Source organism: Tenrec ecaudatus, chromosome 1 (assembly GCF_050624435.1).
Source record: "Tenrec ecaudatus isolate mTenEca1 chromosome 1, mTenEca1.hap1, whole genome shotgun sequence".
NCBI lineage: Eukaryota > Metazoa > Chordata > Mammalia > Afrosoricida > Tenrecidae > Tenrec > Tenrec ecaudatus.
This window is the reverse complement of record NC_134530.1, coordinates 21,076,771-21,104,143: the sequence shown is the minus strand read 5'-3', so window position 1 is coordinate 21,104,143 and position 27,373 is coordinate 21,076,771. Positions and strand designations below refer to the sequence as shown.

Below are 27,373 nucleotides of genomic sequence, written 5' to 3'. Positions count from 1 at the left end.
AAATGACCCTTTCACAGGGGTTGCCTTATTCATAACAGTAGCAAAATGACACTTATGAAGTAGCAACAAAAATAATTTTATGGTTGGGGTCACCACAAGATGAGGAACTGTATGAAAGGGTCGTGGCATTAGGAAGGTTGAGAACCACTGATCTAGATGGTCTTTCTTTCTGGGAATGGAATGTCCCATTATTTCCTTCAGCCACTAGGTACTAAAGAATCCCATGTTTGGCCATTCATTTGTAGGAACACATTTCTCTTCTCTGCTGATAATTGCCTTCACTTTCTAGGTCATTTGATTTCAATTTAAAGGCCAAATGAGGCCCATTCAACATATTTGTGGGCTCTCTTTATTTAATCGGAGGGTAGCAAGTCATTTAAAAATGTGACACCCCTTCCCCCCCAAGTTTCAAGAACTGTTTGGGTGGAAAGAAAGACTGGTTCCACTCCTCTTTGTCAACATGGCCTCATGCAGGTGTGGAGCCAGGTATGAATCATATCCAATGAGGTGGCTGGAAGCCCAGGTGATGCTGCCTAAGGCTCAAGGAGATCAATGCAAGGAGTTGGAGTTTGCATTACAGTTCAGAGGGCCCCTGGCTGCCTTGGACTCTTTTCAAGGTCGTATGAGCACTTGGATGGGTGGTGAAAGCAGCTTACAGTAAACTACTACCCTAAAGCTTGTTAGATCAAAGCCACCCAGCAGCACTGCAAGAAGAAAGGCCTACAGATCTGCTTCCCGGATGATGACAACCAAGGAGCCTGTCTGGAGCAGGTCTTTGGTGTAACACATGGAGACATCATGAATTGGAAGCGTGAATGTCAATGGCTTGGGTTTGTCTATTTCATGAGTGTTTGGAAACACAGGCCACCTTATTTCGATCAGGTCTCAGACCTGAACCATTTGGTAGGGCTTGGCCAGTCTCATCCCCTCTCTGTCACAGGGAGGATTAGGTGATGAAATGGGCAATGACCCTTTCTCTTGGATATTTTCTACAACACCCCCCACACCTGCCCCCCCCCCATTTCCCTAATCCTGGCATAAACAGTTTGTACTGGACTCTAGTAGCTTAAGGTTGGTGACTTGGACCTACCTGATGGTGCGGCGGAAGAAAGTCCTGGAAAATTGCTTCTGTAAAGATTACAGCTTGTGGAGCACTTCTGCTCTGCAAGACATGGAGTTGGGTTTGACGCTATGGCCATGGCTTTGGTTTGGGTCACAACTTCTCTGAAACTGGTAAAAATGAGGATTAAGGGTAATAGTAGCATTTGCTTAATTCACTGCTTCCCAAGGAGTGAGGGACTTAATGGTCGGGCTTCCTATCGATGGCATTTGAAAAATTTTGCATGATCCAGGCCAAATCACACGCCCGTTCCCAATTCTTGGTCCCAGCTTCGAATTCCTGTAAGGGACCATTTCCATGTGGTGGTAGTTGTTAGGTGCCATCAACTTGGTTCCAACCAATAGCGACTCGACTCCATACACAACAGAACCAGACACTGCCCAGACCTGCACCATGCTCCCAGTCGTTGCTGCGTTTGAGCCCATTGCTGTAGTCACTGGGTCAGTCCATCTTGTCAAGACTCTTCCTTTTGTCCCCTCACTGCCCGTTTATGTGGCCAAGCATGATGTCCTTCTCCAGGGTCAGGTCTCTCCTGATAACGTGCCCAAAGTACGTGAGCTAAAGCCCCAGCATCCTTACTGCTAATGAGCATCTGACTGTATTTCTTCCCAGGTGTGTTTGTGTTGCTGGCAGTTCACAGGACTTTGAATATTGGTTGCAAACACCATCATTCAAAAGCAGCAATCTCCTGAGGTCTTCCTTTTTGATTGTCCAACTGTCACATGCCCATGAGGCGATTGGATGACTTGGGTCAGGCACACCTTAGTGCTCAAAGATATAGCCTTGCACTTCCACAATTTAAAGATGTCTGTACAGCAGATTTGCCCGGTGCAATATGTTACTTGATTGCTGCTTCCATGAGCATCGATTGTGGATCTAAGCAAAAAAAAAAAATCCTTGACAACTTCAATCTTTTCTCAGTTTATCATAATATTGTTTATTGGTCCAGGTGTGAGGATTTTTGCTTTCTTTACATGGAGTTGGAGTGTGAAGGCTGCAGTCTTTGATCTTCATCAGCAAATACTTCAAGTCCTCCTCACCTCTACCAAGCAAGGCTGTGTCATCTGCATCTTTCTGGCGGTTAAACTTTCTTCTCATCCCGATGCTTTGTTGGTGCTGGGGTGTCTTTCAAATGTTTTGCTTATTTACATTTGTATGTCTAGGTAATTTTATTTTTAAGGAATTATATGGTACAATAAAATATTTTTTAGTCACCCCAAATCCCAAACCTTCACATCTAGAGCAATTCATAGTGACCCTATAGATTTTTGAAACGTAAGTGATTTTTCACTCTTAGAATGGCTGGTAGGCTTGAACCATCAACCTTGTGGTCAGCAGCCTGTGATGGTTAGAATTTATGTCAACTAGACTCTAATCCTGGGAGAAGGTAAGGGTGGTGCTCAACCTATCAATCAGGTTGCAGCCTGATGGCACTTCTTTGGCAGCGTGGCCTTTCGTAGAAGAGAGAGCTCGTAGCAGACCTGGGCTCTCTTCTGCTCCTTTGCCCTTTGCTGGAGCTGGTTTGTCGATCTCTGATCCCAGCAGCTGTCAGTGAACTTCCCATCTTGGATTTATTCATCTGACCTTGGATTCATTTACCTTTTCACCTGCTCCTCTGTGGCATTTGTTTTACCTTCCTGCTTCCTGCTCATCAGTTTCCAGAGCTACACGAGTCAGAGTTTACATCTGACTAATGGACTTGAACTGGACTGAACTTACAAGCTTTTACTACTGTGTCAACCATGTCTTGGTATAAATATTTATACTCACATCAACAGGTATCATTGGCGTTGCTTCTCTAGAGACTCCAACCTAACACACAGTGCAAACACTTAGCTTACTATATTACCAGAGCTTTCTGGCTAGTGAACAGTCTAATGAATCTTTTTTTTTACATTTTATTAGGAGCTCATACAACTCTTATCACAATCCATACATATACATACATCAATTGTATAAAGCACATCCGTACATTCTTTGCCCTAATCATTTTCAAAGCATTTGCTCTCCATTTAAGCCCTTTACATCAGGTCCTCTTTTTTTCCCCTCCCTTCCCGCTCTCTCCTCCCTCATTTTGTCATATCTTGCCCTATCCAGTCTAATGAATTTTAAGACACACTGTTATTGTCGAGTCACTTCTGACTTCTGGGGATACGCTGTGACAGAGTACAACGGCCACATAGGGTTACATGGCTGTGATCTTCACAGAATCAGATCACCGAACCTTTCTTCTGTGGTACTGCTGGGTAGATTTGAATGACCAACCTTCAGGTTAGTAGGACATCTCCTTTGCACCACCAAGGGACCTAGACTGATGTAACCACCACCATAATCAAGATGCACATGACTCAAGCCAGGGTATGTTGTGAATGCTGGACATTGAATAAGGAAGATCGAAAAGGCCCTGATGCATGGGCATTACAGTGCTGTTGAACAATATTGAAAGGACTATGGCAAACAAATCTGCTGTGGAGAAGCAGAGCCAGAAGTTTCCTTAGGAACAAAGAGAGTGAGACTTCATCTAAGGCACGTTGGACATGTTCTCAGGAGCTCCCAGTCCCTGGAAAAAGACAACCTCCTTTGTAAAGTGGAGGGGCCGTGAAAAAGAGGAAGACTCTCAAGGATATGGATTGACACAGCAGCTGCAACTCAGAGTGTGACCATTAGAACAACCGTGAGAAGGATGCAGGACTGGGTGGTGTTTGATTGTGTTGTACAGAGATGGCTATGAGTCAGAGGGGCTTGATAGCATCTAACAACAACAACAACAGGAACCTAGACAGATGTCACTACAGTATATTCAGGATACAGGACACCTCCGGCCTCCTTCAGGAAATCTCAGGACACCCCTTGGTAGTCATTCCCTTCCCTAAGCTGTGGCAACCCCTGACCTGCTCTCCCTCATGATGATTTTGTCACCTTGGGAATATCATACATTTGAAAAGATACACTCTGTCGTCTTATATAGTTCTTTCAGAACCGTCTTTTGAGATTCATCCAATTCCAAAATTTCCATAGTCTGTCACTTTGATGCCAGAGTAATATTCCCCAGAGTCCCTTTGTGGTGCCAGGGGTTAACTTACTCAGGCGTGAATGAAAACGGTGGGGGTTAACTTACTCAGGCGCAAATGAAAAAATTGGAGGTTTGAGTTTACTCAGAGGTGCCTCAGAAGAAAGGCCTGGCATTTTGCTTATGAAAAAGCAGTCCTTGAAAACGGCTGTATGGAACGTTCCATCCAAAAACCACGGTATGGAATGCCATGATACACATAGGGTTACCATGAGTCAGAATTGATTCTCATGAGCACTTAAAAAAAAAAACAAAAACGAAAAGGATTTGATGATCAGGAAGGACCACAGGTGAGCCAGTTTGTTTAAGCAGCTGCTTAGGAAGGGGTGTTTTGGACTGCCGTCATTGGGGATTGTGTTTAAGGAACCAAAACCAAATCAAACTCACTGCCATCGGGTCCTCCTATCGACCCCCTGTGGGCTTCCGAGACTGTAACTGCTGATGGGAGTAGAAAGCCCCGTCTTTCTCCCTTGGAGCTGCTTGTGGTTTCGAACTGCCAACCAGGCAGCTCACAGCCCCATGCGTCACCACGACACCTCCAGGGTTCCTGTTCCTATGAACAATCATGCGTGGGTTTTATGCCATGTGTGCTGCCCTGGGTGGTACAAACAGTTGGAGCTCATTAAAAAGTTGGCAGCGGCAGCCCCCTCAGGGGCACCATGGGAGAAAGGCCTGGTGATCTGCTTCACAAATGTAACATCGTGACAACTGTATGGAACTCAGTTCTGCTCCGTGACCCAAGGGGGTGGGATGACTTAGCGCCGACTCAGTAGCAACATTAATTATTTACACTGCGCAGTCCCTGCCTAGTTCCCCCAAAGTCCTATGAGCTAGACAACATCATACCCCTACTCCTTGCCGACCCTCTGACCTCATCTCCCTCCCCTCCTCCTCTTTGCTCTGTTATCTTCCAGGTGTGCAGGTCATCTGATTTTCTTCCTGCACACATGAGCTGATGACCTGCAGTGGGTATAATGGGGCTTCCCCACCCCCAAATATCCACCTGGAACCTGGAAACGTGACCTTATTTGGAACAAATTCCTTTGCAGCTGTCATTAAACGAAGGATTTCAAGATGAGGTCATCCTGAATTAGCTGGGCGGGCCTTCCATCTCATGACCAGTGTCCTTAGAAGAGAAGGGAAGGGTGAAGTCATGGGGGACAAGCCATGTGAGGGTGGGGACAGAGGTGGGAGCAACCCAGTCATAAACCAAGGGATGCCTGGAACTTCCAGCAGCCAGAGGGGGCAAGGAGAAAGCGTGGTCCCATCGACCCCTTGATTTGAACTTCTGGTCCCCCAGAACTGAGAGATTATTTCTGTTGTCTGGAGCCCCCAAGCTTGTGGTCACTCTTTACAGCAGCCACAAGAAAGGACTACTCTACCCCAGGGCCTTTGCACTGGCCATTCCTCTGTCTGGATCTCCACTCTTTCCCTAGATCTCCATAGGGCTCGTTCCTTCACTCCCTCTGGCCTCTCAAAAGGACAACGAGATCTGCGTTGGAAGAAGTACGGCCAGAGTGCTCCTTAGACGCGGGACGGATGGCAAGACTTCATCTTATACTTCGGACAGGTTGTCTGGAGAGGCCAGTCCCTGGAGAAGGACATCTTGTTTAGTAACGTGGAGGGGCGGTGATGAAGAGGAAGGTCCTCAGCGAGATGGATGGACACAGCGGCTGCATCAATGGGCTCAGGCACGGGAACGATCGTGAGGATGGCGCTGGGCTGTGCGGGGTCCCGTTCTGTTGTGCAGAGGGTCGCTCTGGGTGGGAGCCCACGTGGCACCCGACCACCACCACAGCGCAACGTGTAACCAGGGCTCCTCGAAGGAAAAATGCTCCAACCCCCCTCCACTCTCTCACGGGTGCGGAGAGCCTATACCAGAAGCCAGGGGGCTCGAACGTGGAGGAACGGAGGCTCGAAGCTATGCATACATCTCTCCACACCCCCCAGCTGCTCGGGAGCGGTCCAACCCCAGGGAAGGGGGCGGGCTGCAGGGCGGAGTCAAGGCTGGGAGGCGGGTCCTTTGCCGCCGGGTTAGTCTAGGTCCTACGAAGGGGCGGGGCTGGCCTGGCTCGCGCTCCCGGATCGCTGGGCGCGGAGGAGCGGGTCTGGGAGCGTCCACGCTGGGGCTGGGTGGAACTGGGATGAGACTTGGGGGAACCGGTGGGCCTGCCAATCACAGCTCAATGCCAGCTGTTGGGGGGCGCCTGGTCCGAATGCCGGGCCCTGAGGGGCACGGCTGCCTAGCAAAGATCGTGTGGGGCCTACCGCGAGAGCCCAAATCAAAAGGAGACCTGTGCGCGGGGCGGCGGGTAGAGACGGGGTTCCTAGGGGCGGTGCCCGAGGTCCCCGGGACTCGGCTCTGCGCACGCGCATCCGGTCGCAGGACGGGGTGCCCAGGATCCGAGAGGGCGAAGGGGGCACGGCCGCAGCCTTGGGCCCCGCCCCTTTGGCTGCGCATCCGGATTGCGTGATGATGCCAAGGGCGCCGCGTCCTGCGGGTGGGTCACTGCGCCATTTTCTGTAGGTGAAGGTTGAAGGGTTCCGGGCCTGGGACGGCCCGCGTCAGAGAAGCCCTGGATGCGATGTGCTCCGGAACCGGGGCCTGGAGTCGCCCCTGGGGCTGGTGGGCGCGATCGCGAATGGGAGGTCGCGCACGCTAACCAGGAGGGCGTGGCCTCCCCCATCTCGGTGACGTATCGTTGGTGCGGGCGCACGGCGGAGACCTGGCGCAAGATCGAGGCGAGATTTCCCGCCCATCCGTGAACTAGGTAAGTGGAAAAGCGACGGAGTTTTGCAGTCTTTGCCTCCGCGTTGACCTATGACTATGAGATCTGCAGGACGGTGACCTCGTTTGAATAGTCATGGGGCCCTGAGAGGCGTGGCCTGACCCGTAGGAGGAAGGGCTAGGTGTAAGTTGGTGCCCGCACCGGAGTCTAGTTGCTGGAGGGGCGTGGTCACCGATCCTTGTGACAAGAAGGCGTGGTCTGGGAAAGGAATGAGAAAGGGGTGTGTCTTCCTCCTGATAAGGTAGCTAGTAGGTAGCCCGGCCCTGCTGTTTCTTCCTTAGGTACCTTCTCATGGAGTCCCCTCCGGTTGCTGCCCCTGACGGGAGCTTCGTCCCCTCGCTCCTGCTCCTGGTCAGCGGGACTCTGGTGGCTGCCCTGCTGGGCGCCTTGCACCGCCTAGGACTCTTCTACCAGCTGAGACACAAGGTGCGGGGACATGGACAGACGGGAGGCGGACTGGAGGCCACCACCGAGGGGGGAATACTTTGATGACCCTGGCAGCCCATTCACTTAACCCTCAGGGAAAATGAGGCCTGACATCGATGCACAGAGACTAGCCTGGGAACTCTGCAACTGCCTCTGGCCTATTGCCACGCTGCCCTCAGAGGAGCTGGACTTTGTCCCTGAGAAGGGAATGCTGGGAAGCCCAGGCTGCAGTCCCATGACCACCTCCTCCCTCTGGACCCCGGGGCCAGCCCCTTTATAGAGGAAACTACCACTTAGCATCCTGCCCACTAAACCCCGGGGCTGGGGGTGTCAGAGTGGGCCCACAGTGGGCCCACCACACAGTGAAGTAGGTGCTGTTAGCATGGCCCCCCTTTTTTAGTGAGGAAACTGAGGCTCAGGAAAGTCATGTGGCAGCTTGTCCTTGCTGACCTCTTTGGGGAGAACTGGCCACCCAGTCATCCCTCTGTAACTGCTTGGCACTTCTCTCAAGTGTCCTTCCTCCCCAGGTCCTTTCCTCAGACCTTCCTCTCAGACCTGGGAGGGGCCTTGACACCGAACCCCCCACTCCAGCCGCATGTATGTCCCTGTACAACTGGGCTCCACGGGGTTTTCAGTGGCCAACTTTTTCGGAAGTAGCTTGTCAGGCCTTTCTTCCAAGGCTCCTTTGGGTGGACTGGAACCTCCAACCTTCCATTTCCTTGCTATGGGCATTAGCCATCTGCACCACACAGGTGCTGTCCCTCTCCCATAGCTCTCGGGCCTTCATCTTGATGTGGGGAGTGGGCAGTAGCCACGCTGGCTCCTCCTCAGTTGCTGTGACAGTAGTGGCCACTCCTGAGGCCCTCATGTTGTCAGAGTAGAGGGGTGTGTTGGAGGGTTCTCAATGGCTGAGTGTTTGGTGGTAGATTGCCGGGCTTTTCTGGGTGGACCTGGACCTCCCATATGTCGGTTAGCAGTCGAGGGCGTTAACAATTTCTACTACCCAGACACCTACCCCTCCTCAGATCCTCCCTGGACCTTGCCCTCCTAACCAGTAGCTAAGTCTTCTTCCCCAGTCCTTCAACCTAGCTCTCCCTCACCCCTTTGGCCTTTCACCAGGTGTCCTCTGACAGCTAGTGGGCAACACCACTAGCCCCGGGACTTGTAGGGATTAAAAACACTGGTGTGTGGGTAAGGCAGGCTTAGAAGGCCTCTGCATTGGCATCTGGTCCCTGGCAGTCTTGTCAGCTGGGTTTCCGTGGGGACACTGGTGGACAGGCACTTCCAGAGGCCCAAGTTGGTGATTAGGCCCCTGCCTCTACCCTGGCTAAGCTCATCCAAGGCATCCAACCCTTCCTGGCCTCTGGTATACGTTACCCTCCCATCCCTGAGGCAGGCAGTGTGACGGAGCAGAGCGGAGCAGAGCGGCTTCCACTACATTCGAGCTGGGGTCTGGGGTAAACCTGGCTCTCCTTAGTGATGCGCCTCAGCAGAGACCTCCTGGGAGCCAGGGAGGAGGTGATGCGGAGATTGCCTGAGCAATCCCTAGCTGTACCTGCACCCGCTCTCCTTCCTGGAGGGGGGTTGCCCCTGCCCTGCCGGCCCTTGGTGCCATTGTCCTTTGTCCTTGACCCACTTGCCTTCTTCCCCTGGGGCTCAGGTGGACAAAGCCAGTGTCCGGCATGGCGGGGAGAGCGTGGCAGCCGTGCTGCGTGCCCATGGCGTACGCTTCCTCTTCACCCTGGTCGGAGGACACATCTCCCCGCTGCTGGTGGCCTGTGAAAAGCTGGGAATCCGTGTGGTGGACACACGCCACGAAGTCACAGCTGTCTTTGCGGCTGACGCCGTGGCCCGCCTGACCGGTGAGGGTGAGGGGAGCGGGATGGGGTGGGGGTGACCCCGGGATGGGCTGTCTGGGATGGGGACAGGCCTCTGACACTGCCTGTGTTGCAGGAACGGTGGGCGTAGCAGCGGTGACGGCAGGCCCTGGCCTCACTAACACGGTGACAGCAATGAAGAATGCCCAGATGGCCCAATCCCCAGTCCTGCTCCTGGGGGGTGCTGCCAGCACCCTGTTGCAGGTGCTCAGCCCACAGGGGGGCAACAGGGGTTGGAGGGGACTCTAGGTGGGGGTGGTTTCATATGCTGACACTCTGACCCCTGGCTTTGCCAGAACCGGGGGGCGCTCCAGGCCATCGACCAAATGTCACTGTTCCGGCCGCTCTGTAAGTTCTGTGCATCGGTGCGGAGGGTGCGGGATATCATGCCCACCCTGAGGGCCGCCATGGCTGCTGCCCAGTCGGGCACCCCAGGTAGGTGTAGGGATGGGCGGTGGTTAGGTTCTGGGGGCTGGAGGTAGGGGTGGCACTGTAGGCTCTGCATGCCCCTGTCTGTCACCACAGGTCCGGTGTTCGTGGAGCTTCCCATCGACGTGCTATACCCCTATTTCATGGTCCAAAAGGAGATGGTGCCTGCCAAGCCACCCAAGGGCCTCATGGGAAGGGGAGTCACCTGGTGAGGACCCCTAGGTCATAAAACCCTCCTCCCCTGTCTCCAGCCTTTCCTGCAACCTCCTGCTCACACCCCTCAAGGAGAGCCCCTCCGTCCATTAATTCAAGTGGGAAGAGCAAGCAAACCACATGCAAAGGCCCTGGGGTCGGGATGGACTTGGGGTTAGAAATACTAGGAGGCTCCCTGGTGGTAGGAGTAGGCTAGTGGTGGCAGTTGGGGTAGGAGGGGTGATAAGGACCTTAGAAGGCCTGACAAGGGCCATGGGACAATCTTAGGCTTTTGTTTTTACATTATGATGTCCAGAGATGCATCGGAAGGGCTGAAGCAGAGGCCTGGGGTCCCTGATTTGAGTTGTAACATTCCCTGGGGCTGCTGTTGGAGAGAGGACTGTGGAGCAGGTGTAGGGGTCCGGGTGGGGGAGAGGGGACTGGACACTTGGAGAAGGTGCCTAGGACTGGGGGGCGAGGAGCCCCGGTGGCCTGGGTGATTCAGGGTGGTTGGTGACTGTGGGGTAAAGAGGGTGGATGGATTGAATTTAAGTGTCTGGACCTCTAAGGGGACAGGGAGTCCCAGTGGGTTCCTCTCAGCCCGCTGGGAGCTTGGCGAGCTCAGGGCAGTGGGGAGACCTGTCACAAACGTGAAGGAAACACTGACTTTTTGAGAGGGGGGTTTCTTGCAGTTGGGGAACCTGGGGGAGGGGTGCAAGTAGTTGGCGATTAGCTGCTCTCTAAAAGGTGGGTGGTTCCAGGCCACCCAGGGGCACCATAGAAGAACAGCCTGGTGATGTGCTTCCAAAAAGGCATGACTTAGAAAACCCTACAGGACATAGTTCCTCTCTGACACACGGGCTGTCAGGAGTTGAGGTCGACTCCACAGGGCTGGTGTCCCCCTGCTGAGGGGGTAGAAAGGGGCTTCCCAATAGGGGGATGGCCTGGGCAGAGGTATACAGAAGAAGGTGGGACCCATTTGGGACACTGCCAAGGTGGGCTCAACTGGAAGGAGCTCATCCTGGAGGGAGATGTTTCTTCTTCCAGCAGAGTGGACACGAGGCAGGCCAGCCTCTCTTCTAGAGGTGCCGTAAGTGCCCTGGGGGTGGGGGGCATGGAAACAGTGCAGGGGGGCCGTAAAAGGAGATGCCTACACCTTATGTGGGGGTCGGGGTGGCGCTGAGTCATGTGGTTTTTTCTGAAAAGGAGGTGGCAGGCCAAATCAGTGTAGGGAGCTTCTACTCTTTAGGGCAGCGGTTCTCAACCTTCCTAAGGCCGTGACCCTCTATAATATAGTTCCTCATGTGGTGGTGATCCCCCAACCACAAACTTATTTTCTTTATTTTTATTTTTTGAGCTTGGAATATATATATATTTATATATATGTATATATATGTATATATATATATAAAATAATTTTATTGAGGGCTTGTACAACTCTTATTATAATCCATCCATCCATCCATCCATCCATCCATCCATCCATTGTGCCAAGCACATTTGTACATTTGTTGCCATCATCATTCTCAAAACATTTGCTATCTGCTTGAGCCCTTGGTATCAGCTCCTCATTTTTCCCCTCCCTCCACGCTCCCTCTTCCCTCATGACCCTTGATAATTTACAAATTAGTATTATTTTGTCCTATCTTACACTGTCTGACATCTCCCTTCACCCACGTTTCTGTTGTCCGTCCCCCAGAGAGGAGGTTATATGTAGATCCTTGTAATCGGTTCCCCTTTTCTTCCCCACCCTCCCTTCACCATACAATTATTTTAGCTGCTACCTCATCACTGTCATTTTGCTACTGTCATGAATTGGGCGACCCCTGTGAAAGGGTCATTCGACCTCCAAAGGGATCTCGACTCACAGGTTGTGAACCACTGCTCTGGGGTGGGGTGTAAAGTGCCTCAGGGTTGGCTCTTGGAGCTGTGATTTTGTTCCCTGGTCCTGGCAGCCTCCTTCCTAAAACTCCCTGCTCGCCAGCCTCCTGCTCCTCCCCTTCCCTCTGACCTCCTCAGCCTCTGCCTGGCTGGCTCTCCCAGGGCCTTTTAAAACTCGCGTGGTACAAGCATATATAACAAACGTAGACCGTCTCAGTAATTTCCGCCCGTGTAATTCCGTGCCAGGATTGTATTCTCCAAACTGGGCAACCCCTCCGCTGTCCTCTTCCAAAACATCCCACCTCCATTCATGTCAATTCAGTGGCCCCTTAGCAAACCCTCCTTCTCCTCCCCCCTTTGGTAACCACTAGCCTTCGTTGGCTTTCATCTTGGTAATGGGCTCAAGTCCAAGGATTGTGAGGGTGGCTGAGGACCAGGCAGTGTTTCCTTCTGGGCGCAGAGGGTCACTCACTACACGTCGGAGCCGACTCCCCGGCACTTAAGAGCAATAGTCTCACGGGGGTCCCGTGGACTGCCAAAGGATAATCGCACCTCTCTTGGAAGAAGTAGCCAGAATACTTCTTGGAAGCGAAGAGACTTTGCCCTAGGTGCTGTGAACATGCTCTCCGGAGAGACCATTCTCTGGGAAAGGGCATCGCATTTGGTACAGCGGAAAGGCAGAGAGGAAAGGCAGACCCTCGAGGGGATGGACTGGCACCGCGGTGGCCCTAAAGGGCTCAGGAATTGTGAGGACGGCGCAGGACCGGGCAGCGCTTTGTTCTGTGGTACGGGGGTCTTGGTGAGTCCGGGTGGACTCCGTGACACTTAGCAACACAGTCTCACCTCCGTGAGGCCTTCCGGTTTTGTGCCCCTTTTCCTCTGGCTTACTTCACTCAACACCGTTTTCAAGGTTCATCCGCGGCGCACCGTGCGTCAGAGTTGCCATTGTGCGGACGGGACGCCGCGCTGCTAATCCAGACGTCAGCGGATGGACAGTTTGGTGGCGCCCACTTCTTGGGCCTTTTCTTTCAACGTTTGGGGTGTCTCTCGTTCTCAGAAAGCTTGAGTCCTCTTTTGAAGAGCCAGCAGAGATGTCTGCTGCTGAACTCTGTGGGCCGCAGCCCACACATCTCTTCTTGGACAAATGGCCCTGCACAGGCTCCCCGCGTGTGCCAGCGTAGGGCTGTGCTCCGTCGGGTTGTCAATGGCTGGCTTTTTGGAGGTGAATTGCCAGGCCTTTCTTACGATGTGCTTCATTCTGGATGAACGTGAACCTCCAACTTCTCAACCACGTGCGGTCACTGTCTGCACTTCCCATCCTGGTAACCAGCTCCTTGTGCTGCCTTTCACAGGTACTTACAGAATCACTTGGCCAACCTCTTTGCAGGGGCCTGGGAGCCTCAGCCTGAAGGGCCCTTGCCCCTGGACATCCCCCAAGCGGCCCCCCAGCAGGTGAATCACCTCTCTTTCCAGGTGGAGGGCCCCTGCTGGCAGCATGGCCTTTCCCTGAGACGGAGTGGGGGCCTTGATCATGGGGACCGATGAAGACTCATGGACGACCCCTGGCCCCCCTCTCGCTCTAGGTGCAGCGTTGCATAGAGATTTTGAGCCGGGCCAAGAGGCCCCTGATGGTACTCGGGAGCCAGGCCCTGCTCCCCCCAACGCCCCCTGACAAGCTTTGGTGAGCAGCACTTCTGGGTCTGCTGGTGTGCTGGGGGTGGGGGACTGGGCAGGCTGTTGGACACACTAATCCCCGCTGTGCCTGGATCCGCAGTGCTGCCGTGGAGACCCTGGGCGTCCCCTGCTTCTTGGGTGGCATGGCGAGAGGGCTGCTGGGCCGCAACAACCCCCTCCACATCCGGCAGAACCGCAGCGCCGCCCTGAAGAAGGCCGACGTCGTCATCCTGGCAGGTGGGCCGGCATCCTCTCTCCCCCCTCCACGCCCATCACATGATGCTCTTCTTCCTTCAGTGACTCCCTAGAACCTTGACCTTTCCAGGGCTTGGCTAATACAGGAAGCCTGCATCTGAAACCCAGATTGCTGTGTCCAGGCGGCGCTAGGGTGCTGTGACCCTGCTTCACAGAAAGGAGGCCGGATATACACACGTACATTGTTTCCTATACATTGTCACAGGATGGGCTCTGAGCACCCCCAGACATGTGATTGGCAGGTGTCTTAGTTTCTTAGCTTGCCGGCACCAAAATACCACATGGGGGCGCAAGTAACAAGCACGTTCATTTTCTCACCTTTCAGGAGGCAGGAAGTCTGAATTCAGGGTACAGGCTCTAGGGCAAGGCTCTCCCTAGTGCCTCTGGGGGAAAGCCCTTGTTTCAGCCTCTCTAGCGTTTTTGGTGTTCCTGCCCGCTGACAGTCTCCACATGGTGTCTGTCTGCCTCCTGTTTGTCCTTACTTATCTCTGGGTCTAATCTCTTTTGTAAGTGCTTTGATTTAAGACATACGTTATGCTGACATGGCCCTTAATAGCACAACAGAGAAAATGCTATTTTCAGGTAGGCTTTCACCCATGGGTGTCTCACTGCCATCGAGTCGATGCTGACTCACAGCGACCCTACCAGACAGGGTGGAACTGTCCCTGTGAGCTTTCGAGCCGATAACTGTTTACAGGGATAGAGAGCCCTGTCTTTCTCCCACCGAGTGACTGGTGGTTTCAAACTGCAGACCTTGTGGATCCCAGCCCAACACTTAACCACCAGCCATCAGGGCTCCTATCTATGGGTGTAGGGCTCAGGATTCCAATGCTTATTTTGGAGGGATACAACTCTGTCTATAACAGTGCAGCAGTTAGCTGTTGCTGTGTAATAACCATCCCCCTAACCCAGTAACTTAAAAGGTAATTTTTCTTTCTCAGAATCCAACTGTGGGTCGCAGCTGGGCAGTTCTGTTGGTTTCAGTTGGGCTGGTTCACATGTCTGCAGTTCTCTTGGCCCTCCAGATGGGGAGGCAGCTGTGCCGATCCAGGCCAGACTCTTTCATACTTTCAGGGCTCAGCTAGCTGTAGGCTTTGGTTGGAGTAACTGCATCCTCCCCACCGTGTTTCCCATTATCCAGCAGGCTCTCTTGGGCTTTTTCACTTGGTGAAGGAGGAGAGATGCGTGAGCCTACAGGGGTCACCCAGTTATGCTAGAGCGAGAGGGAGGAAGCCTCCGGCTTCTTGTGATCTCGTGTCAGGATGGCGTGCCATTGTCTCTGTCCACATTCTGTTGCTCAGAGCGCGTCATGAGGCCAGGCCCACAGTCAGCCCAAATGGCAGGAAATTGGGCGAGGTTGGGGAATGGGGGCCCTTGGCACTCCAATGGACTCAGTGGAGCAGGTAAGACTACGCTCACCCCTAGAACCCTGGCTCACCGTCCACTGAGACCCTGCTGCCCTGCCCCCCAGGAGCTGTGTGTGACTTCCGTCTGTCCTATGGCCGAGTCCTCAGCCGCAGCAGCAAGATCATCATTGTCAACCGGAACCGGGAAGAGATGCTGCTCAACTCAGACTTATTCTGGAAGCCCCAGGAGGCTGTGCAGGGTGAGCCCCCGAGTCTCCTTATTTAGACCTACCCCTCCCAGAACCTCTGTGCTGGACCTAGGTGCTGTTGAGCAAGGTCCCACCCCTGTCCGTGGCAGCCTTGCTTAGATGGGCGCTTTTGTGTTGAAAAGGCAAGGTGACTTGGGAACATGGTGCCACCATGTTCTCCGACTAGCCACTTCTTCCCCACTACCCGGGGTGGCCTACTGTTTTCATGAAATGAAGATCTTACCCCTGGGCTCATCAGGAGCAAGGATGGACAAGAGACACAGCCTCCTGATCCCTGTTTGCGCATCACCAAGTGCACAGGTGCAGAGTGCACCTTAAGGTCTCTTCTCCAGTGTGCACCTGCTTGTAGCCCCGGGCCTGGCAGATGCAGCGGGTGTAGTACCTGATTTCAAGACTGCACCGACAGGCCACGGGCAGACAGTGAGACCCACTTGCATTTCTGACTTCCAGTTAGGGGCAGTGGAGTCAGCCTAGAGGTGAGGCGAGCCCAACATGCCAAGCAGCATAGTGCTTTCTGGTTTTCAAGGTTGTGACCTTTCAGAAACAATTGGCTGGGCTTGTCTTTCCAGGAGCCTGTGGGTGACTTTGAACCATGACACCTAAATCCCGTTTCTTTAGCTTTGTCACCTGACTGGGCTTGGGGACTTGCACTGTTTGGCCCCCTTCCCCATTACCCCTTCCCACAGCCACACCCTCATGTCCCTTCCCCAGGAGACGTGGCCTCTTTCGTGCTTAAGCTGGGCGAGGGCCTGCGGGGCCACACCTGGGCACCAGACTGGCTGGAGGAGCTTCGGGATGCCGACCGACAGAAGGAGCAGACTTTCCGGTGGGGCTGGGCTGGGTGGAAGTGGGGGTTCCTGGTCTGTGTCGGGGTTCCTGTTGTTGCCTGCCACTGACCTGTGTGCCTGGCCACAGGGAGAAGGCAGCAAGGCCCACAGCCCAGCACCTGAACCCGGTGCGGGTGCTGCAGCTAGTGGAGGAGACCCTGCCTGAGAACGTGATCTTAGTAGTAGATGGCGGGGACTTTGTGGGCACTGCTGCCCACCTGGTACGGCCCCGTGGGCCCCTGCGCTGGCTGGACCCTGGTAAGGAGGGGCCCACATCCTGGGGAATGTGCGCTCCGGGCTCCTCTAAACCCACCTGCCCTTGTTCCTCTTAGGGGCCTTTGGGACGCTGGGGGTAGGTGGAGGCTTCGCGCTCGGGGCCAAGCTATGTAGGCCAGATGCCGAGGTAAGTTGGGGGGTGCTATGGGTGCGGGGCTGGCTGCTCTCCAGGCCACGGTCGCCTTCACTGCCCTCTGTCCACCAGGTCTGGTGCCTGTTTGGGGACGGAGCTTTCGGCTATAGCCTTATCGAGTTTGACACTTTTGTCAGACACAAGGTGAGTGGGACTTACTCTCAGGGGGATGCCAGGAGGGGTGGCAAGGGCGAGGCCTGAGCCCTTTGTCCTTTGGCTGAAGGCCCCAGCCACCTGGTTTGTGCCTGCAGGTCCCGGTGATTGCCTTGGTGGGGAATGATGCTGGCTGGACGCAGATTTCCCGGGAGCAGGTGCCCATCCTGGGGAGCAACGTGGCTTGTGGCCTGGCCTATACACGTGAGCAGCCTCAGGGTGGGGTTGGCAGTTAGGGGGCCATGGTGGAGTGGACTGTGGGTAGGTGGAAAGGACCATGAAGGATGGGGAGGGTGAGGAGTCAGGGCTGCGGGGAGAGTAAAGGGTCCACGGGGAGATTGGGGAGGGGCTGCAGGGAACGTGAGGGCCCATGTGCGTGTGGACGCATTTCAAAATTAGGTTGGCTGTATGACGGGCTGAGCCCCTGCTGTCTTCTGACTCGATCCTCTGTAGATTATCACAAGGCAGCTCAGGGTCTGGGGGCCCAGGGATTCCTGCTGTCCCGGGAGAACGAGGATCAGGTGGTCCAGGTACTACAAGAGGCGCAGCGGCGGTGTCACGATGGCCACCCGGTTGTGGTCAACATCCTTATTGGGAAGACTGACTTCCGAGATGGCTCCATCTCCGTGTAGCAACTCGTGGGCGGGAACCCTTGGCTTCTTCTCACCCCTGGACGGTGCCCTGCTGGCCTGAGCATCATCCGTGCCTGCCTCAGGCCCACCCCGTGGCCTCAGTGACTCCTGGGGAGCTCCCAGCAGTGCTGGGCACATGGTTGGCCTTTTCCTCAGCTTCTCCCCAACAGACTGAATAAACCACCGCTGGCCTCGGGGATGAACCTGTGCATATTGATTTATTGTCCACAAAGATGAAAGTGAGGGAAGGAGGTGGAGACTTGGAGGGGGCCCTGCTCTCCCACTGGAACTCAGGATTTCAGGACACGTGGCCACTGCAAACTCCACCCCCCACCCCCCGTGGTCCCTTCAAAGAGCCCCCCACATTCCTTCCACACACATCCATTCGTACACACCCACACACACATACCTGCCTGGGGGCAATAAATAATTTCCGTACCAAAGTGTCCCAGCCTGAGGTTTTCAGGTGGGGCCCCTCCAGAAGGGAGGGGTTAAGTGCTTAAGAGTTTTTTTTTTTTGGGGGGGGGGAGCGGGGGAGGTGGAAGGACCAGACTCTGCAATCTCCATTTGCTGGACTCAGGGCAATGTTGGGGGTCTTCTTTGGAAGGAGGGTGGGGAGGCCGGCTGCTCTCCTATAAGCCCTAGAAACACTGCTTGTGGTATCGGGATAGAACAGGGTCCAGAGTTTTCCAATGATCGCCAAGCTGTAGTCAAATCACCACCCTTTCAGTTAGCAGCCACAAAAGCTAAGCTTGTGCCACCCCGGGACACCCGATGAGCTGGAAATGCAACAAAGGGGTTGCCTTGGGCCCCCCCTCGAATAAAACCCCGCCTATCCCATGAGGGGCCTTGGGCCGTCTACAGAGAGGAGAAGCAGAGTGCGGCCTTCAGAGCTAATACTGACTTGGTTGGCAGCAGCAAGAGGGTTGGCTGGTGTAGACAGGGGTGTTTCACCCTTCCAAGGTGATGCTCACAGTAACTGGTGTTTCCCCGAACACGGGGAGGCAAGAGAGGCCCGCCTAGCAAGCAGAGCTGCCATTTTGGCAGCGAGAAGCCCTTGGTACTCAGGACAGTTGGTCCCTAAAAGCCTAGTACCCAGCTGGCGTCTGCAAGCTCTGGCCGAGTACCAGCAACTAGGCACTGGAAATGGGGATGGATGCTCAGCAAGGGCCCTGGCTGGACACCCCCTGGCAACTCCTAGCAACCAGGAATTGGGCCTTGGCAACAAGTTAGTCCTTGGTGAGTCGGGCCTCACCTTAGCAACCAGGAGTCCCGCCCTTAGCAACCGAGGTCCCGCCCCTCGGGGCTCAGAGGCACACGTTGATTTGCTTGGAGAGCTCTCGCTCCAGGTCCAGGATGAGTGCATCGAAGTCTTTGAGATTCAGGTGCGGGTTGAAGGGCGCCTCGAAGTCATCCTCGAAGTCGGTGGTGCCCGGCGGCTCTCCCGCCTCCTCTTCCTCCTCTTCGTCGTCTTCACTTTCACTGCCTGTCACGTGGTCGTAGTCGGGCCCTGGCAGGAAGTCTCGCCCGCAGACGCTCCAGTCACCCGCATAGCGATTGCTTGGGGGGCTCTCGGGGCCACCCCGGCCCCGGGGCCTGGTTACGACCTCGGGGCCCACTAGAGGCAAGTGCAGTGGCGGTTGTCGCTTGGGCCGCAGGTACGGGGCCACGTCTGGAGCGTCCGAGGGCCGTCTGGGCTCTGTGAAGGGAGGCAGTCAGGTTCACGGTGGCATCCGGTACAGCGGAGGCGACCTGTCTTCTAAGTGGCTAGTAGGTAAAACCAGGCCTCTGATTGGACGCTCAACGACAGGCCCTCTGACCAGATCAGGGTCTATCTCATTGGCTGCCCCACAAGCAGTTACTAAGGCAACCACGCATCTGACAGGCATGCTAACAGAAAGAACCCTGGACTGTATCAAAGATAGATTGTGTACTTGAGATTGGCCGCTAGGGAAGGCATGGCCTGATCAGGCCGAGAGAGGCTCACCTGGCCAGGACTGCAGCAGGTAATGCAGCACCTCAATGTGCCGCTTGAAATCCACTGCGCTGGCAAGGCCCGGGCCAGAACTGCGGCCACGGGTCCGGGCCGGCGTCTGACGCGCTGGCAGTAACACGGGTCCGAAGCACACAGCCAGGTTCTGCGGGGTCATGCGGTTGTGCGCGTGGAAGGAGGAGACCAGGCGCAGGTGGTCCAGAAGAAGTGTCAGTGTGGCCTGAGAAGAGAGTAGGGGAGGAGGGGGTCAGATGGCAGACAAAGCCAGGCCCTGTTGTACCTACAGGAGACTAAAGCTCACAATGGGGAAACAGGATCATGGTTTCATAACAGCCGGCAAAGCCAAGTCGGATCCAGGATGGGCTGCATGCGTATTCATATTATGATATCTTTTTTTCCCCTGGAGTGGACACTAAGGCTGGAAGTTAGCTTTGGAAGTGACAGAGCTTGGACCCCCGTTCACTTCTGTGTTAGGAATGGCTGGCATCGAATTGTACAGATTAGGGGTATTGAGGCAGAGTTAGGGATAAGATTTGTCCAGGAGCCCACAGCCAGGAAACTTCTGTGGCAAAGTGACCCTAGTTCAGCATTTAGGTTTTTGACACCTGCCAGCTGTGTGACTTCGGGCAACCCACTTAACTTCTCTGGACATCTGTTTCCACATCTGTTTACTAGGAGTCCCTAGGCGGTACAAAGGGTTAATCCACTCACCGCTCACTGAAAGGCTGGAGGATTGAGTCCACCCAGGACTCAGAATAAAGACTTCTCTACAGTGAGCTCTCAGAAGCCCCGCGGGGCACAGTTCTCCTGACACACACAGGGATTGCCACGAGCTGGAGTCGACGGGATGACAACTGGTTTAAGAACTTGCTATTTCAAGAACATCATACACGAGGGAAGCAAGAAATCATTACAAGGACAGGAAAGAAAGAGACCAAAGTGGACATCAGACTTGGAAACGTACCCTTGAATATAGAGTAGCCAAAGTAAATGGAAAAAGTGATGGAAGAAATGAGCTGGACACAATTTCAAAGGGCAACTCAAGAAGACAAAGCATTATAATGAAACATGCCAACACCGGGAAGTAGCAAGTCAAAAAGGAAGACCACGCTTCACATTATCTCAAGCTGAAAGAACTGAAGAAAAATAAAAAATCCAAGGATCCAATTGCACTATTGATGAATTCTATAGGCAAACTATTGACTGGTCCAGGTAGCATCAATGAAAGATGCAGGAAGCATCAGAAATTAGGAGGAATACGCAGTCATTGTAATCAAAGAGTTGTCTGGTTAGGAATATGCAGTCATTGTAACCAAAGGTCATCTTTCATTCATTTCACAAGGTAGCATATGATAAAGATCTCTGACACTGGAAGAAGTCCATGCTGCCCTGAAGGCCTTAGTGAAAACCAGTGCTTCAGGAATTGATGAATAGGAAATGTTTCAACAACGAAGGCAATGCTGGAAGCACTCACTAGTCTATGCCAAAAAATGTGGAAGGCTACCCAATTGGAAGAGATCTATATTTGTGCCCATTCCAAGGAGAAAAGATGGGGATTTCCAAACAATATAATTAGTATCACACAGAAGTAAAGTTTACTGCAGATAATTAAGGAATGGTTGTAGCAGTACATTGACAGGGAGCTGCGAGAAATTCAAGCCAGGTTCAGAAGAGGACATGGCGTTAGGGATGTCCCTGATGACGTCAGACAGATTTGGCTGAAAGTAGAGAATTCCAGAAAGATGTACACTTGTGTTTTCTTGACTGCGAAGGCCTTAGAATGTGTGGACGACAGCAAACTAGATAACATTGTGAAGAATGAGAATCCCAGAACTGACTCGTACATAGACCTGGAGGCAGACATCTGAACAGAACACGGGGATCCCATAGGTTTTAAAATCAGGAAAGGTGTATGCCACACTATTCGCTCTATAAGCTGAGCAAATAACGCCCGCAACTGGATTATATCACGCACGCAACGTCAGGGTTGGAGGAAGGCGCTTTAACAGGCTGCACTATGCAGGTGACGTTGCATTGCTTGCTGAAAGTGAGGAGGACATGGGAGGAAAAACTGATAAAGATCAAAGACTGCAGCCTTCAGTAGGGATTTAGAACCCCAAGTAAAGAAAACCAAAATACAACTGGACCAATAGACAATGGCGTAAACAATGGCGAAAAGACGGAAGCTGTAAATTATTGGGACCCACAATCAGTGCTCCTGGAAGCAGCAGTCACATCAAGTACTGCGTTGGGCCAATCTGTTGCACGAGACCTCTTCAGAGTGCTAAAGAGCAAAGACGGCACTTCGAGGAAGAAGGTGCACTTGACCCAAGCTGTAGGGTTTTCAATGGCTTTATATGTATGTGAAAGTTGGACAATGACTGAGGACCAGAAGAAGAATTGATGCACTTGTGTCATGGCACTGGTGAACAACATTGCGAGTATCGGAAGAACAAAGTGTCTTGAAGGCCGTACAGCCAGAATGCCCCTTAGAAGCCAGGATGGTCAGACTTGGTCTCATGTACTCTGAACGTGTTATCAGGAGAGATCAGTCTGTGGAGGACATCGTGCTTGGTAGAGCAGAGGACCAGTATAAAAGAGGAAGATCTTCCATGAGATGGACTGACTCAGTGGTGGCACCATTGGGTTCGACCCTAACAATGGTGAGGCTGGTGACAGTGTTCTGTTCTGTTGTACATAGGGTCACCGAGGGTCCGAGCTGACTCGATGGCACTGAATAACATCACTTCCTGGGCTGTGATGCCACCAGCTTACACCCATGCATCCCACCCACCTTGACAGGCCATCCTCAGCCCAACTCACCCTCTCCACATCTGGAAGGCAGCTGAGGAGCCCTCTGGTGCCCTCAGGGTTGTGGGGAGCCTGGTCTGAAGGCCCCCGGGCCATGGCTTCCAGCACCACCTGATAGAGGGGCTGGGTGATGAGTGGGGTGGGCAACTCCCGAAGATAGTCCTTGAGGATGCCTGTGGACACAGACCACCCTCTGGTCAGGGCACCCCTGGTCCGGAGGCCAGAAGGGTCACCTTGGACTAGGAGGGAGGAAAATGGGGGGGGGGGGTAGATAGGGATGAAAGCCAGGCCAGACAAGAGGTGAGGTTGCAGATGGGCCACAGGGATGGCTGGAAGTGAGGTTTGAATGGAGGTGAAGCAGACAGACAGACAGACAGACAGAGGGGCATGCTGACCAGTGATGACATTGATGTCAGGGTATAGGTCCTCCGAGAGGCAGACGGCTGCACTGTCGCGCTCAAAGGCATCCCGTAGCTCTTTTTTCACTGCTGCCGAGCCACACAGCCGGTACAGCCCCACGACCTGGGGTTGGGACAGAGACAAGATGTCTCTCCTCACAGGAACCTACTGTGGGTGGGGGCCAGAGGTTTGGGCCAAGGTGGCAATGAACCCTGGGTGCTGGGAAGGCTGGGAGAATGGGCTGTAGTCTCACTGACTGTCTCCCTGGTCCTGACCCCTGACATCAAGGACTGTGGTTCCTGCCTTGCTGTCTGGACAAGCTTGGCTCTTATGCTTGGATTGTGTCACCAGTCTTGAGCCTCCACTGATCTGGGGAACTCTGCCTCTGTCTGCCCAATTGTCTGTCGCCTCCTCAGGGAGCCCTTCAGTGACGATTCCCAACCAGACCAGGTCTTGCTTTCCGATTTCAGTGCCTCAGCTACTCCCCTCCTGAGCCCTCTCTCCTCCCAGCTGCAGTTCATGGTGATGAGTTAATGGATTCTTGCTTCCCCCTCTCCCCCCACATCAGACTCCGAATGCCCGGAGGGTCAGGATGCTGTGCTATTAAAAGGGTGGATGGTCCAGAGGATTCCAGACTGGTGCTACGCGACTCCTTAGCAGCCCCTTCCCCCTCTGAAGGCTGGAATGGATGGGAGGAGTGACCGGGCTCAGGGGAGCCGGGTGGCTCACCCGCAGCCCTCGGCGCTCGATCTGCCCCACACACTTCTGGATGATGAGGGGCACCTGGCCAGGGGGCTGCTCCCGCTCCACCAGCAGAGGCAGGGGCAGGCCGAAGACTCGGGGCTCTGTGCCTGGAGCTTCCTGCTGCTCGAACAGGCTCAGCTTTGCATACAGCAGCCCCTGGGGCTCCAGGCGAACCGCCAGCTGCTGGGCTTGGCACCCTGGGAAGGAGAGGGGGCCTGAGCTGGCTCTGAACCTTGCAGGTCACTGCACCCTGGCCCTCATACTTCCACTCATCCCTTCACCCCAGATCCGGCACCCTGGGGATTCCTAGAAGCAGAGGAAAACCTTACTTGGGGCTGCCTAGGCAGGATTCTGGGCTCTGGGACCATAACTCCAAGTCACCCTCACCCCAGTGGAGGTGTGTGTGTGTGTGTGGGGGGTGGGGTGGGGTGAGTATAAGAACTGTGGTAGGGAGGTGATGGAGGAACCCTAGGGTGAGTCTGCCTTGGCCCCCATACCGTCACCCTGGGCTCAGCATCCTGGGGACCCCTCGTTGTGGAGGGAAGCCCAGAGCTGACCCTATTCCCTCTAAGCCACCCCCACCCCAGCCCCTGCCCCCTGGGTCCTCTGCCCACCAGGACCCAGTGCCCTACCCCGCTCCACCTGCCCGCAATACCTCGGAAGACGGTGGGCAGCAGCACAGTCCCCTGGGCGCAGGGCCGGTGCCTACGCACGCCGGGGTCCCAGGCCAGCACCAGGGCGCGCAGCAGCCGGGCGGCCTCCAGCTCCAGGTGGAAAGTGTGGTCCAGCTGCAGGAAGTCCGGGCTGCCGCGCAGCGGCCCAGTGCGTGCGCGGGCCACTCCGTCCACCTGCAGAAGGCAGCAGAGGTCCCGCGGGGGCGCCCCGGCCGCCGGCCGCAGCCCCCCGAGCCCGTACAGATGTAGGCTCAGGCGGCCCCAGAGCGCCGGCGGGGGAGCTCGGGCTGCAGGCCCCGCCTCGTAGGGCCTGAAGGCGGTGGGGGACGGGGGACCCGCGGCACGCTCCGGCGAGTCGCCGTCGCTCAAGTAGCCAGCCCGGGGCTCCCGCGCGGCCCCGGTCCCTGCTGCACGTCCGGGGGCCCCCACGCTGCTGTCCAGATGGTAGCGGCTGATGACCGAACCCGCTGGGGCTGCCCGGTCGCGCTCGCGGGCACCCCGCGGGCCCCGCAGGCTCAGCCGGCGCCGCAACTCCGGCAGCTTCTTCATCTTCAGGGACAGGCGCCGCGCCGGGCCCGGGGACTTGGTGCGGGAGGCCTTGGCTGGAGGCGGCGGCGGGTGCTCCCCGTCGAGCTCTGCAGCGCTCGTCTGCGGCCTGGCGAGCCCCGAGGGGCGGGGGTCTTCCTCCGGGATGGGGTTGTACCAAATTTCGCCGGCGGGCTCCCGGCTACCCGATGCCCCGAGCCCAAGCACCACCTCCTCGGGGGGCTTGGCCCCGCTCAGCACCCAGCGTCGGCTGCTGGGCTCCAGGCTCTGCAAGTAGGCTCCCCGCGCGGGGCTCCGAGAGGTCTCTGGGCTGGGGGGCTGTTCGGCACCCACAGGGCACCGGTCGGGGACCTGGGGCTCTGGCTCCGGGGGACTGGGCTCTGCGCGGTGGGCTGGGCGACCTGGTGGAGGTCAAGGGTATGCGACTCAAAGTTTGCACCACCCCTGGCTGCCGGTGACCACCTCCAGCCACCTTCCCCTTCTGGACGCCGGCTGTTTCCCCCGTGTGGGCTGGACGAGGCGATGCTCAGCATTGGTACCCACTAGATGCTTGCTGGTCAACGGAAAGGATGCGCAGGCTCACTGAGTGTCTTTCCTCCGGGGCCCAAGGGGCCCTGGATCCCAAGGCCCGACGCTTTGTCTGGGGTTGGCAACCGCGGCAGTTACCATCTTAGAACCATCCCCTCTCAGGCCCTGGCGTCCAAGTGGGGACTCTGGCCCTCCACCTTCCAGCTGGGGTCTGGGCTGGTTTCTCAGCGCCCTGTGCCCCGCCGCTCCCGCCCCTCTCATTAGCCTTGCTTCCTCCCACTGGAGGACCCTGGGCCCCTCCTGCCCACTCTCTGGGGCTCCCTGTCCCGTGCAGTGGGGGTCGCTCAGAGCGAGGGGAGTGCCTATTCGGTTTGTCGTCACCACGCAGCACAGTGGACACTACTTGGGTGCAGGCCCTGGCTTCCTGGCTGCTGGCCCCCACTTTCCAAACTGTGGTCCTGTCCTGTGGCAGGTCCTGTTCTTCCACCCAGGCCAGACCCCTGTCGTCAACGCCTGGAAGCCTGCCGCTGCTGCTCCTTCCCCTCGGACACCCGGGGCGATTTCCTGTGTGTGTGCAACCCTCTCTGCCCTGGGAATTTTGGGGAATGGCAGGGGTGGGGCGTGTGTGTGAGGTCTGTGGAATGGCCTGTCCTCTCTCTCCACGACCCCCTCCTTCCCAGAACCCCCTGTCCCACACAGCTTATGCTTCCTCCGGGTCGCCTGGCTTGCCTGCTGACTCTACTTCTGGTCCCGGTTTACACCCCCAGAGCTCTGTTTTTTGGGGGGTTGTGTGTTCCTCTTAAGTAGTATAGTCCAAAAAGCCAGTAAAGCTACTTCATTGATCCCGGGCTAGACCTGAACACCCAACTGTCCCGACACCATTTCCCACCTGTATAAAGAGCAAAATGCCTTTACCAAACTGCCGCCCCTCTTCAGTGAAGGGGCGCGGGGTGGGGCGGGATGCCTGCCCCCCTGGCCATCTCCCACTGCCCACCTCCCGCTGGCCCGCCAGACGGGGCCCCAGCGCCTCTTATTTCCAGCCCCTCCTCTCCCCCACCCTGCGGGCGCTCCGTCCCGGCCCCATTTCCTGTCAGGGGCGAGGCCCCCCTCTTGGGCCTCTCAGGGCGCCCGCAGCGCTGGCATCCCCGGCCCGCCGCACATAACGGTCTGCGCCACCCCCCACGTCGCCCGAGCCCCTTCCTTCCAGGACCCCAGCCCCACGCGCCCCAGGCCCGGTCCGCCTCCGTGCCCGCAGTGGGGCATCGCGGGGTGCTCCCTGTCGCAGCGGCCGCTCCTCCTTCGGGCGCCAGGACCCTCTCCAGGGCCGGGCGGGGCGCCCCCCCCTAACCCCTCGGCGTCCAGCTCACCGCTCTCCTTCGCGTCCGACTTTTTCCGGGGTAGTTTCTCCCGACCCCGCAGGCGGGAGAAGGTTTTCCTGAGCAGCGGCTCGGCCATGCTGGGGCCGGGGCCGGGGCCGGGCCGAGTGCGCGCCGGGTCCGGCCGCGCCGCCCCGCTGCCGCTCGCCCGTCCCGCCCCGGTGTCCCGCCCGCCCCCCGCCCCGCGGCAGCAGGAAGCGCATTCCGGGAATGCTTGGCCCAAACTTTTTTTTTTTTTTTCCCTTTCCCGCGGCCCGAGCGGGCGGTGCTGGGAGATGTAGTCGCCGGAGGAGGGACGGCCCTGGGGGAGCAGGGGCGGAGGGGGTGCGCCCTGGGCGGTCCTCCCCTTGGCACTGCCGTCGCCGTGGGCCTCTCGTCGGCTCGCCTCTCCAGCCGCATAGTACGAACGCAGCCAACACCTCTGGGGTCTCCCTCCAACGCGCATTCTGCATTGAACCCGCTCCCTGCAGCTCCCAATCCACTGTGCACTCAGGACCCAGCGGGGTACTTCGTGCCTTCCAGTCTCTTCAGTGGGGTCCTGGAGGCCACTCCTGCGCTCCCACCCCATTGCAGTTGCTACTGGATTGTAACAACCCCCTCTCGTTCTCCTTATAGGCTGGCTAGCCCACCAACTAAGCTCACTGCCATTGAGCCCACTCTGTCCACAGAGACCCCATAGGACCCAGTAGAATTGCCCTTGTGGGTTTCAGAGGGCAGAAAACTTTATCTTGGTTCCCGCAGAGCATCTACTCTGACGTGTCACCCACGATGCCAACAGAGCTCCTTGCACATAGAGGTTGGGCATCAGGGATTTGGCCAGAGGACAACTGGCATTTTGCTTGCCTCTAGTCCTGTGATCTCAGTTGGGAAGATCCTGTCCTTGGGTCCTTAGGAGCAACTTGAGAAATGAGGGCCTTGGAATCCACTTGACTTAGATTCACTAAGGTGATTCA

General features: G+C 55.8%; 2 protein-coding genes across 2 annotated transcripts; one reads left to right on the top strand and one right to left on the bottom strand.

Moving 5' to 3' along the window:
• Nucleotides 1-6,557: 6,557 nt before the first annotated feature.
• Nucleotides 6,558-17,748, top strand: HACL2 (2-hydroxyacyl-CoA lyase 2). The gene is made up of 16 exons (XM_075548350.1): nucleotides 6,558-6,961; nucleotides 7,261-7,405; nucleotides 9,066-9,267; nucleotides 9,359-9,486; nucleotides 9,579-9,717; nucleotides 9,808-9,919; nucleotides 13,137-13,236; nucleotides 13,368-13,465; nucleotides 13,559-13,695; nucleotides 15,185-15,319; nucleotides 16,040-16,154; nucleotides 16,244-16,413; nucleotides 16,488-16,558; nucleotides 16,637-16,708; nucleotides 16,816-16,921; nucleotides 17,171-17,748. The coding sequence occupies exons 2-16, from the start codon at nucleotides 7,271-7,273 to the stop codon at nucleotides 17,347-17,349; spliced, it is 1,899 nt and encodes a 632-aa protein (XP_075404465.1). The 5' UTR covers nucleotides 6,558-6,961; nucleotides 7,261-7,270; the 3' UTR covers nucleotides 17,350-17,748.
• On the bottom strand, nucleotides 17,549-26,593 carry SYDE1 (synapse defective Rho GTPase activating protein 1). The gene is made up of 7 exons (XM_075548337.1): nucleotides 26,412-26,593; nucleotides 23,952-24,917; nucleotides 23,282-23,493; nucleotides 22,549-22,675; nucleotides 22,166-22,326; nucleotides 19,337-19,562; nucleotides 17,549-19,048 (listed from the first exon to the last, which is right to left on the bottom strand). Exons 1-7 carry the CDS (start codon nucleotides 26,497-26,499, stop codon nucleotides 18,657-18,659), a joined length of 2,172 nt encoding a protein of 723 aa, XP_075404452.1. The 5' UTR covers nucleotides 26,500-26,593; the 3' UTR covers nucleotides 17,549-18,656.
• Between the last annotated feature and the right edge of the window lie 780 nt (nucleotides 26,594-27,373).